The sequence below is a fragment of the Lagopus muta genome, chromosome 3 (genome assembly GCF_023343835.1).
Source record: "Lagopus muta isolate bLagMut1 chromosome 3, bLagMut1 primary, whole genome shotgun sequence".
Lineage (NCBI taxonomy): Eukaryota > Metazoa > Chordata > Aves > Galliformes > Phasianidae > Lagopus > Lagopus muta.
This window is the reverse complement of record NC_064435.1, coordinates 59,233,454-59,246,180: the sequence shown is the minus strand read 5'-3', so window position 1 is coordinate 59,246,180 and position 12,727 is coordinate 59,233,454. Positions and strand designations below refer to the sequence as shown.

The 12,727-nt window shown below is 40.3% G+C and overlaps 1 protein-coding gene across 1 annotated transcript in view; it reads left to right on the top strand.

Annotated features, from left to right (window-relative positions):
* Positions 1 to 12,727, top strand: part of ERP44 (endoplasmic reticulum protein 44) — a 46,995-nt gene that overhangs the window by 8,589 nt on the left and 25,679 nt on the right. The window contains exon 2 of the mRNA XM_048940366.1: positions 12,169 to 12,241. Coding sequence (XP_048796323.1) covers positions 12,169 to 12,241 — 73 coding nt within the window. The remainder of the gene's footprint in view (positions 1 to 12,168; positions 12,242 to 12,727) is intronic.

Here is a 12,727-nt window from a genome sequence, read left to right as displayed (position 1 = left end):
TTTGACATTTCAAACTGCTTTGGTTAAGAACATATAATTGCAGGGGGAAGGGGCTTTTTATTTCTGTGTAATTTTTTTTTTCCTGCCAACTTAGGCCAACAAAATTTGCTGAAATGATGCAAATACATACATAAATACACATATAAATACGTATATAATAGTACTACCTAGCTGCTATGTATTATCTTATTTTGGAATAACATACAGCTGCGATGCTGCTATCCAAAATCTGTATCAATACCTTGCTGAAGATTTTTTGTAGCTATTTTGAGAGCCGTGATGAAGAGAAACCAGTCAGTCCCCATGCCTCGTAAATGGCAAGCTCACTGCACTGAGCTGGTTAACTCCGTCCAGGCTGGATGTGGCTCTGGGCAGCCTGATCTGGTGGTTGGCAACCCTGCCTATGGCAGTGGGGTTGAAACTAGATGATCATTGTGGACCTTTTCAACACATGCTACTCTATGATTCTGTGAACCGCAGAGCCGGTGTCTCTCTGATAATTGCTCCCAGTTCATGTACTGCGTCGTGTAAGTGTTCTAAATAGTATTTTTAAGGCCTGTCTGGAATACTTGCTTGAAATTTTTCTTGGGAGTCAGCCTGGAACTTGTTGCAGTTCATATTTCCTGGGGGTTGTGCAGCAATCAAGTATCTTTCTATCACATTCTTTTGTGCATTCCAGTGTATCTGTAGCATGTGTCTGTCCGCTGCATTATTTACTCTTCTGTTACCCAGAGTAATCCAAGAGAAATTGACTGCATATGTGCAGGCCTTCAGCAGCTGCTTAGAATAGAAATAACTCCTACGCAGCCTGAAGTTAGCCACTCATTCAAACTATGATATGAATATTAAGTGAAGATGTGGCTCCAAAGATGAACTTTTTCCCCTTCAGGTCCAGGCTGTGTTGCTTTAAGTTACATTCTAATGTCAAAGATAGCAAACTAATCAATTGTAAAATGTATCTTTTTTTTCTATTATTATTCCTCTGTTAAATAGAGAGATTTTTCCAATGCAATTATGTGGATTAAAATGCAGCTGTGAAGCATATTCCAATTACTGTTTATTTAACATATGAATGGTATTATCAATAAATGGATTTGGGCTTTTTTAGGAGGAAGTTTTTCACACAGAAGTTGGTGACACACTGGAACAGGTTGCCCAAGGAGGCTGTGGATGCCCCATCCCTGGACGCATTCAAGGCCAGGCTGGATGTGGCTCTGGGCAGCCTGCTCTGGTGGTTGGTGACCCTGCACACAGCAGAGGGTTGAAACTCAATGATCATTGTGGTGCTTTTCAACCCAGGCCATTCTGTGATTCTGTGATTCTTTTCACATGGTGTGGGAATGGAAAGTTCGTAATTTAGGAAAGCTAAGGTATTCTTCCTTGCTTCATTTCTTCAAAAGAAGGGGAAGGAGCAGCAGCAGCAGCAGCAGCAACAACACAGGACTGAATCTCAAATGTTTTTAATGTATAAACAAAAGTTTTATGTGCTCTGGGTGGCTGTGTTGTGCTTTATTTGTCTTTTGATAGCTGCAGGAATCCTCGACCTCCTGCTGGAACATGAGGAGGTTGTGTGAGGGAAGGTGGCAGCTCAGTCGTGCTGAGGGAGGAGAACTGCATCACCAGGAAGATCTTAGCAGTGCAGGAAGTACTGGTGCTAGAAGTTGTAGATATGAGGTTAATGAACAGGGGTAGTTGTGTGCATATTCATGAATGGGTTTGTTTGGCTCTCGTGCAGCATGAGTGTTATTCTAAAATTGGAAGAGAGTAGGAATTTAACTAGTTGTCATCCACACACTTGCTTCTTTGCTGCTTTACTTCTAGCACTTGTTCTAGCCTTGAGCAATAAAATTTGGGCCAAATTGAGTTGGCTGTGTTTCTGCATTTGGAAGCCAATTTTTTTCATTCCTAAGTACAGCTTGGCTTTGGCACAAATATGAGCAGCACAACTTAAACAGTGTTAGTGGAGACTTGGTTTGTCTGCTTGTGTTCCCTAATATTGAGTGGCGTTTAAACTAACATGTTTTTCTTCCCCTTGGGTAAACTTGGTGGAGAGAATTACTTCACTTTTCAGTATATTTGTATTGTATTTGCATTCTATTTGTATGTATTCAGTATTTTTGGTTATATAATTGTCATTTTTGCTGAGGTTTTTGTTTATAGCAGTGCATCAGTTGTGTAGTTTAAAGCAGTTAGTGCCTCTGGAGCCGCAGGGTTTTGATCTTCTTTCAATGAGGATATGAATGCTCTTCTAGAACTGACTTTGTGCTGGCAAATGTGTGCAAGCTTCTTGCTTACTGTTATTATGGGTGCTCCTCTGTGAACCTCCTGGATGCTTTCATCTTCGGATGAAAAAGCAGCAACAGCAGAAAACCACACACACAACAAAAAGAAAGCAAACTGAAAAAAAACAATCAATAAACAACAAAAAAAGCACAACAAAACAAAAACCACCAGACCAAGCAGAGTGACTTATATCTCACACGCTGCCACTCAGAATCATCTGCAGAATGTTACAGATATGTGAAAATGCAGGTTGCTCTAAGGCTGCACTGTCGTTTTGCCTGATATTTTATCTAAACTGCCTATGAGGCATTTTTATTGTGAGGGCTAGTTCATATGTGCTTATGATAGCCTCTTTTATTTGCATTTGAACAGCTGGTTTATGCCATTCCTACCCACTCTGAAAACAAGTTCCAGCCTGAAAGGTAAAACTCCACAGGCTTGTCTTTGCTGACAGTTCGTATCTTTTTTTTTTTCTTTTTTTTTTTCACCACAAAGAGAGAGAGAGCTCCATGTTTTGAAGCAGAAGTGAAAATAAATTGTAATTTGCAGTAGTGAATACATGGTTAATGAAAAGGTAAGCAACTGAAAGTGAGTAGGTGTTGAAATAGAGTGTTTCACTTGAGGTAAGTTGGCTTTTGTCTTGTTCAACAGTAATACTGATATGTATTAGCATCTATTGAAATTAATACTTAACAGGAATGGTGTTATTTTTAATGTGTTGGAATGTGTGTAGGCAGCAGATGTGAAATAGTCTGAAGGGATGAGTGTATAAGCTGGTAAATTAATTTTCCAAGACAGCAAACATTCATGTGCTATATAGGAAATTCCATTTCTGGTAGGAACACTACAGCTACTTCTAGTTTCCACCTCCTGGACTGCACTTTGAGTAGAGTTTGGTTGCTTCTCCTTCCACACAGTTCACTGAATTGCAGGACTGCAAGGTTTGGAAGGGATCTCTCTGCAGTGATCATCTAGTCCATCCCCCCCTGCCAGAGCTGTTCCCCTTCTCTTGGGAAGAGTAAGACTCTTGTTTTCATTCTAATATCCATCTCTGTTGCTTGTTCAAGAATGATAAGATAGAGGGAGAATGCACGTGCGATCATGGAATGGTTTGGGTTGGAAGGGACCTCAAAGCCCACCCACCCAACCCCCTGCTGTGGGCAGGGCTGCCCCCCGCCAGCTCAGCTGCACAGGGCCCCAACCAACCTGGCCTTAAATTCCAAGCTTTGGACTGTCTCCTATGAACAGTTCTGGTGGTGCCTTATGTGCAATTCCCTAAATGCAGAACAGGTCTTTTTCCTTGGCACTGTGGAAAGGAGCAGCAAAGTATTGTGTTGTGCTCTCAGAACTGCCTCCTGGACAAGATAAGACCAAGCAGCCATTTCTTTTATCTTGCTGGATCATACCTTTAACAAGTTCAAAAACTTGAGGGTACTGACTTTCATAAACAGCTGTTGCAGTTTAGTTGATGCTAATCATTTCTACTTCGTGTTCTTTATTCCTTCCTGGAAATGAATCAGTGTATTGGTACCAGATAATCAGACCACCTAGCAATAACTGTGTCAAACCATGGAAGCTTTAGCCGAATATGAGGTTTTGTCCCTCTTTTCTTTATTTATTTATTACAAGTCTGCAAGTTATACGATTTTTCATAGTTTCTTTTGTAAGAATGAAAAGTGTGGTAAATAAAATATCTGAAAGAGTCAGAGTTTTCAGTTAGTTTTCTCAGGTGCTGAATTCATGGCTTCAAAGCTATGGAAGAAGCTTGAAGGAAAGTTCATCCTTCTGCAGAACTGGACTGCTTTAAACGTTTATTTTTTGTGAGTTGGTGCAGTTATTTAGACACACATTTACATCTTTTGTCTGAAATGTATGTAGTCCATAGATCTACAAGGAAAACCAGTGTGTAGTGGTCCTGACTGGAGACTGCACTTTTTTTTTTTTCCACTCTGAGCCAAGAAGGGAAATAACTGAAAATAATAAGAGAGTTGAACTGAAAACTACCGACACATTTTATCTCTGTGACATTTCTTTAAACATGCCTCATGTCATTTTTGAGCTTTGATTTGAGCATTTCTCTGAAAGCCAGTGATCCTTAAGATATGAGCCTGGAGTCTTGAGCTTTAAAATGGTGTTGAGATGTATATGGGTCTGCTGTTCAGAGCTTTATGAAGAGGAATGTGATACCTTGAATCGCATATTTTGTTACTGAGGTTTAATTTTCTTCTCTGCAGTGAGCTTCTTGAATGAACATTTTGTGATTTTAATAATGTACGAGCTGTTGAGAAGTAAATTTGCCCATTTTTTCAGGGGGCCTTCAGTGCTATGGTAACAAGCCATTGCAAATCGTACCGAGGCATAAAATTCACAAGACAATCCTACGCTATTTCTGCATGTCAGTTAAGGTCAGTTGTAGGAACTGTTAATTGTGAGGGGTTTTTCCTCTCCTAGAGCGTAGGATCAATATCATTTAGAATTGCAAAGTACAGTTACAAACCATGAATGCTTTTTGCTTCCAACTTTTGCTTCTGCGAGAGGTTATACTGATGATAAATGCACCTGCAGCAAGAATTCCTCTGAGACACTTGTAAAAGTAGGTGACACGTGGAGAAAAATGTGAAATTGCATTGCCTCTCAGTATAGCACTCTTTCCACCTAGCTTTGTGCAGTTTTTATGGTACTGTTTAGCCTTGGCAGGCCATTCCATTTTATAATGATTTAGACAAGGAGGTTTACTTGTTGTGTCTGTGTGTTTGTATGTGTAATCTTTATTTCAAGTTAGTTAGCTTCCCATGGGAAGAGGGAAAATCTAACAGTTGCAATCCCTAAATCTGTTTTCAGTAGGTTCTTTTAAGTCCTTTAAATTTCCCTGATTGAGTTTTAATATGGCTGTTGAAAATCAATAGTAGGAAAAGAACTGTTTGATACCAATTTAAAAATTGTTCTAACTTACATGTAGGCTAAAGCCATCATTACTTAGCTTTTTGCACTGATGTGGTATGTCATGTTGTTTTATAATAACAGTAGCCTGTGTTATGTTTTTTCACACAGAGGGTGGTGATGCACTGGAACAGGTTGCCCAAGGAGGTTGTGGATGCCCCATCCCTGGAGGCATTCAAGGCCAGGCTGGATGTGGCTCTGGGCAGCCTGGTCTGCTGGTTGGTGACCCTGCACATAGCAGGGGGGTTGAAACTCCGTGATCATTATGGTCCTTTTCAACCGGGGCCAATTTATAATTCTGTGATACTATGTTACAAATAAAAATCTAGTTTGGTAACAGAGTAAGGGATGGCAGCATTCAATCAGTCTAAATTGCAGCCATGTTCACACATGCCCTGGAATATGGTGATGACAAGAACTGAAATGCTGTGACAGAAGGTGGGGGTTATGGTCTCTTTCTCCTGATTTTCCTCAGCATTCTATATTTACTGTTGCCTCTCTCAGCTCTGGGCTCTGTGGTTCATTATGGGGCCTGTGGGAATGCTACCGGTGAGATGTTCGTGATTGATGGCTCTGAAGCCCAACTTCAGGGGCTCTCACGATGCCTGTCAGCTTCAACACTGCTTTCTCCTGGGATTCCTTTCAATTTGCAGCATCCTGCAGCAGGCTGTAAACTCGTCTGCTTCCTTTTGGCTCTGAGTTTAATGCAGATCTTGGAGCAGCAACCGATCAGCAGCATGCATAAGGAAGATGTACTTGGGGACTGAAAGTCAGCCACAAAGTCCTATGGGGCTGGGACTTCAGGTAGTAACTTCAGTATGTCAGCGTGGATCACAAGTGGCACAGAGATGGCTGCCAAGCATAAAAGGGCTTTGGGTAGAGGAGAGAGACTGTTCCATTGTGTGCCTTTAGGGTTTCACAGCAGGAGAAAAGGATAAGTAGGGAGTTTAGCAAGTGGAAATGAAGGCTGGGCTTCCTGACTGCCTTGCAGGTATACTGCTAATTAGAAATTATAATGCTCCAAGAACAGGGTTTGCTCTGGAAGTGGGGACCTCTGTTTCATACTGTGAAATAAAATATTTGGGAAAAAAAAAATCCATTAATCAAAACCACAACAGAATTATTACTTTGTTTTCTTTCTTTCTTTCTTTCTTTCTTTTTTTAAAGTAGTATTAAGGTTGTGCACAGTTAAACTGTTAAGACTCTTCTTTAAATGAAATGATCTCAGGAAGGAAATGCCACTAAATCCATAGGTCAGACTCTTCAATCCAGTCAGTGACTGAAGAACCAACAGTGCTAATTGCTAAGAGTAAAATGTTAAAAGCTTGACCTAAACCCCCTGAATAACCAGTGGGCTTTGTTAATTGGGTGTATGTGGTGGATACCGAACAGCTGACCTGTCAACAGGAGAGCCATTTAGATTGGGTTCTTTTTTGTTTCCTTTTTGTAAAAAGGATGTGAGATTTGGTATTTGAAGTCAGAGGTTTGCCTTTGGGAAGTGTGTCAAAGAGAATGGGATGGGTTTTTTCCAGACATTTTGTTCTGTATAAGGCAACGTGGGTAGTCTCATGCCTCAGTAGAGAGTACTATCACTGTTTGGCAGTGCTTTGAGGTGGTCTGTTGGAAAAATACAAATAAATGTCAGCCAATGTGCAGTTGATTCTCAGAAACAGGTACATACTGGCTCCTAGCACTCGTTGCTCCAACCTAAAGTGGGAAGTTTTGTTGTGATTTCTGAATCTCCACCTGTGTCCCTCACTGGTTCTTACAGTGCAGTACCTGGTTTGAAGGACAAATGCAAAAGAAATCTCTGCCGTGTTACTGCATAGTATTTAAGATTTCCTTAGAAGAAACTAGGGCAGCAGCAGTAGTAGTACTTCTGTACTTACTGAGCTTCCCCAATGAAAAATATCCACAGCTTTATCTTCAGAAACCTCCAGGAAACTGAGCTGATCATCTATTCAGACAACATTCAACAGTTTTTGATGTCAAGAGGAGTATCTGTACACGTGTGTCATCTCCTCTTCTTCCTTTCCCCCTGTATCAACTACATTTTATCTTTCTGAATGTGTTGTTTGGCTCCTGACTTTTTTTAGCAATGCATTCATAAATGGTTTCTGTGCTTTCTTTCTTTTAGTCTGTATTTTGTTAAATTATAAGCCAACGTTCATCTGACTTGTGCAATTTCACTCTTATTTAGAATTTTAATATTCTACTATATCTTTATTTTTTGGCAGACTTTCACAGCTGTTTAGTTCTCTTTTTGGATTTTAGTGGCTCTAGCATTTGAAAACATGTACAATCTCACTCCAGCAACGTGCACCATCATATCAAAATGTAGTTAATTGTCTGATACAGGGGCAGCTGCCTGAATTGTTTTCTACTGGCTACTTATATCACCAGTTACCATTTTGCAGTGTTATATTTCTCCAGTGAGTTTGTAGTGGTCTTGTGCAGTTAGTCGGATTATTTTTCTCAGTTACAAACGCAATTGGTTACTTGTCTGTCTGTCTGATGTAGGCCAATGGAATACTAAATTTGCACTTAAAATCATAATTAAAAAAAAAAGGCTTTTTTGTTAGCCACTATATTTTTCAGAACGTAAGTTCAAGGCTTGTCTTATAATGTGTGCAACTGATGTTCAGAAAACATTTCCTCAAAAAATATTTTCTTTTGTGCCCCTGGGTTATCATTCACGGGGCTCATCAGAGGTCAGAAGATATTCTCAAAACAGTGTAGCTTCTTGACAGTTTGAATTAGAATCCGTATTCCTTCATGTTAAATATTAATACTAGCAATACCACAAACTCTCTTGAATCTCTGGGGACAGCAAGATTACTGGGTCAAAAGGGTGTGCTTTATTCCTTACAGGCATTATACGTTGATGAAAGCTTGAGCTGGAGTGAGGCTTGCATATTTATAGACACTTCTTGAAAGAAAAGCTTTTTTCCATTAACTCCGTATACTTAGTGTGAAAGTTCTGACGCCACAATTTTTTAGTCAGTATGAAATGTTTAAGAATTTGATTATGAATATATTTTGACAAAATGGAACCTTTCTAGTAGGAAAAATACTTTGGTTACCTGGAGATTTATGTAGCTTTTGGGGAAATAAGTTTTCAGTCTCAATAGTTTTCCACTTCTGTTTAATTTGGAGGGGCAGTGGGATCTACAGCTTAACTTCATTCTTAGCTTCAGTATGAAGACGTCTGGAGTATTTGTTTTTCAGTACCTGTAGCTTGCGCCAGATTTTTCTGCAAATAAGTGTTAATAAAGTATTCAGAAACCTTATTTGTTCTGTAAAGAAGTGTTAGTTTTAATGTACTTTTTCTGTATGTAGCATAAAGTTTAGTAGGGGATTTTATTTGCTAGGAAGTCCTACAGTTTGATATTGCTGTTAAATATTTACATTGCAAGTTGAGGCATATTGTAGCAGTCTACAAATTAAACTACAGTTCCTAATCCATTAAAGTACATCTGCTGAATAACACAACCAGTTTCCTGATTGCAAATGGTGTGCTTATCTATGTTATGTTTAATTTATGCTTAGTTCAACCAATTAGATGGGTTTAATGCTGCTGCTGCTGTAAATTTGTGTTAGAAAAAGCCACGTAGTTTAAGAAATTGATATCTAACTGGTTTGGTTATGTTAAGAAAATACGACATTTGAAGTTTCTAGAGGGTTGTGTGGTCTTTCTTAGTAAACAAGCATTGTTGGAGATTGTAAGCAGTACAGGTAGGGTAGCCCTGTGATCTTCGAACGTACAGCCAGAGGATTCTGAGAACTTGCAGGGCAGCTGAAGCCCTGGAATGTACATTAATGATTTTGCAGTCACTTGTGGTTGGATCAGATGACAGCCGGTAAAAGGGATTTTGAGTAATACTATTTGTTACATTAACAATAACAGCTGGACTATTGTTTTGTCATTACTGCTGCTTCAGTTACACATCTAATGCAATGTAACATGTACCAAAAAAAAACAAAGTATGCTAATTCACTCAGGCTTAACTGACCAATTGCCAAAAATGTAAGTACTCCTATCTGCACCTCCACAAAGCAAAGCACAGGTTTTTTGTTATCCTTCTCACCAGCCAGGGGTGATAGCGGGGTGCCTGTACTGGTGGTGGCTATCTCCTCTGCAAGGACTGAAGGCAGAGTCTTCTCTTCTAGCTGATTAGACTGCAGTCAGCTACAAAGCTTTTCAAAGGTGCTTCCCCCATACTGAGCTGCCACATCCTGTGCATCCCACAGTTTGCTTACTCAGATTCTTTATGGCAGACAGTGTTCTTCTGCTGGTAGTTTCCTCTGTGAATTCAACCATAATTTTTTATTCTATACCATCATCTAGAAGCCAGTGGTTGGACTTTTGCTTCTGGTAGACTTCAGGTGCCACAGGAGGGCTGTGCAAGGTCCTCCAGAATCTTAGATTTGTACAATAATGTCTAGATAGCAAGTGGAAAGCAGTGATGGACATTCTGCTTTACAGCAGCTGTTGAGCTGTCAACCTTTAGCGTATGACAGACTCTGTACAACCCAGCAATCTCTATATGGGAAATACAAGGAGACCAGTGACTTCACCAAGAAATGTTTAGTGATGCACAAATCCAAAGGAATTGAAAATCATTGCTGGAAACCTCACTTATGTGCTGCTTCCGTTGATAGCTTCAGACTTATTGACAGCATCTCACTGCAAAAGATTCCCATCATTTTCAAAACTGATTGTAATGGAAGCAGACATCCACTATGTTTAATGTTTTAGGGAAGTCGATATATGATATGCATTTGTGACAAATGCTGAAAGACTTGATGTTTGGCATTGAATTAGTCTCTTGATGAAGTGCAAAGGGTGTCAAAGACAAGCATGCCCTGGGGGCTCACTGCTTGTAGTCGTTTCCTCAATCCATCACACTCTTAGGTGGTCAGCCACTGCCATGGCATTGCTTTAGGAGAGGTCTCAGGCTCATCTGGAAATGCTGAGATCCTAGTATTATGGTGCTCCAGCTTCTCCACACACTGGCATTTGAATACTGTTCTTAGCTTTATTTTATTCCCCCTGTCCCAGTGTCTTTAGTAAAAGCAGCCCTCGGGCCTCTGTGGTCAGAAGCAGAGTTTCTTTGCAGCTACAAGAACTAAACCTAAGGCCTCGAGGACACTGAGGGAGGCCTCATGGCGGCCCACGGCTCCTCATGAGGGGAGCAGAGGGGCAGTGCTGAGCTCTGCTCTCTGGTAACCTGCTCTGGTTGGATTGCTGATTAGGAAAAGACTTCACCAGAGGGCAGCGAGCATGGCCTCAAGTGCCAAAGTTCTAGGAGCATTTGGACTCTGCTCTGAGATGTAGAGTTTGAATGGGTTGGGTAGTGCTGTGTGGAGCCAGGAGTTGGACATGGTGATGCTTGTGGGCCCCTTCAGGATATTCTGTGTTGGTTTGATTTTCTGTTTTCTGCACGACCTCTTGACCTGTGTGCATTTCTGTCAGTTCTTTACTGAAAACCTTCCTTTCCCTTTCCTATCATCCCTTTCAACTGAAAGATTGTAGGCTCTTTGGAGAAAATAGGTTGAAAGATGTCTCAGTAGAGCATTTAGTCCACGCTCTGGCCCTAGTTAAGAGGGGTGACTTTCTGACTGGCTTGCTTGGATAGGAAATGTCAGCATCCCAGATCAAGAGTTTGTATTGTGATCGGAGACTTGTACAGTTACATCTTCCAAAGTATAAGCATATTACAATTCACACATTAGTACTTTCCTCCATTGCATTTTGAGGTAAAAGAACTATGCTTATTGCAGCGAATGTGGGAGCATGCCCTTTCATAAAACTGTGCTGTTAGGGTAGGTGCATTAAGAGCATTGTGTTGCTTTGAGATTGAATGATACGGCTGATGTGGTTTCTTCAGTTCTTACCAGGTCTGCTAAGTTTGTGCCAATTATGTGCTGATACAGAGGCAGTGATGAGATGCAGGAGGTATGTTTACATGTAGATATTAGAGCTATCTAATTAACTGCAACCTTGTATTTTCTTAAAAAGCAATAAAAATGGATGCGTTTGCAAGTATTACCTATTGTGACACCTTTTAGCCAGACAAGTCCTGTAAGTAGCATCAGAAATTATTTGTCACTGGGTGAAATGGATGGGCCTACACTCTTTAGGAATGTGCAGGGTTGGTGAGTGTCTAAAATGCTGGTTTTGTTTCTCTCTTCAGAACACATTTAAGAATGGAAGTTTTTCTAAAAGGTATCATCAGTTTACAAGTCTTATGTACACTTACAAGTCTTATGAGGAGCGGCTGAGGGAGCTGGGATTGTTCAGTCTGGAGAAGAGGAGGCTCAGGGGAGACCTCATTGCACTCTACAACTTCCTGAAGGGAGGTTGTGGTGCAAAAGGGTCTGGCCTCTTCTCCCAGGCAAATAGTAGGACCTGAGGAAATGGCAAGAAGTTGTACCAGAGGAGATTTAGGTTGGATATTAGGAGAAACTTTTTCTCTCAGAGGGTGGTCAGGCACTGGAATGGCTGCCCAGGGAGGTGGTGGAGTCGCCGTCCCTGGCAGTGTTCAAGAGGCGCCTGGATGAGGAGCTACGAGAGATGGTTTAGTAGCTTGTGGCACTGATAGGAATGGGAGGGTGGTTGGACTAGATGATCTTGAAGGTCGTTTCCAACCTTGTGATTCTGTGATTCTGATTCTGTGATCAGTAATATTTCTGCCAACATAAATTTCTACCGACATAGAGCCTTATATGAAGAGATGACCAGTTTTGTTTTAACTGTGCAAGAATGCAAGAATGTTATATCTGTAAACAATGTTCATTTTTGCATTTGTGACAAACGATATCATCTGGTGTGCTTGGATTGATTTGTAGTTACTTCACTGTTTGTTCCTCTCTAGCTTTTGAAATGTTACTGCTTTGCTGTTGAAATATCTACATACCTGACTGGTTTGGTTTCTCTTGTAGGTGTCTTGGCTTTTTAATCCAACAAGAAGTGAAATAACAAGTCTAGATAGCGGAAATATAGATGACATTTTAAGTGAGTACTTTGAATCTTCTTTTTTTTTGCCTTGCACAGTGTACAGACTACTTTGTGTACAGTCACTTATCTGTGAGAATCTTGCAATGTTATTACATGAATATGTACACCCTCACTCTGAGAATATGAATTGTAATCTGCATAGAGGTTTTAGTGCAGACAGCTAACTTAACGTATTGCTTAACAGATTACTTCAGTATAATTTAAATGACAATTTGAAGTGTCTAAGAAAAATACCAAGTGTCTTGTTTGCAGATGAGAACTTTCAATTATAAATAGCCAAAGCCTGTCAGAAGAGTGTTTTAAGAGCTCCCAAAAAATAGCAGCAGCTGAAACGCATGGTAGTGGGTCATATTAAATGCCTTGCTTGTTCAGCTGTTCTTTTTCTCAGGTTAAATGTTGTCTTGATTTCTAATGGCTCATAGAAAAGAGACACAAATTAGTATTTAAAATACTTAAAGTGCCTTAAAGTAAACAGATGTATCT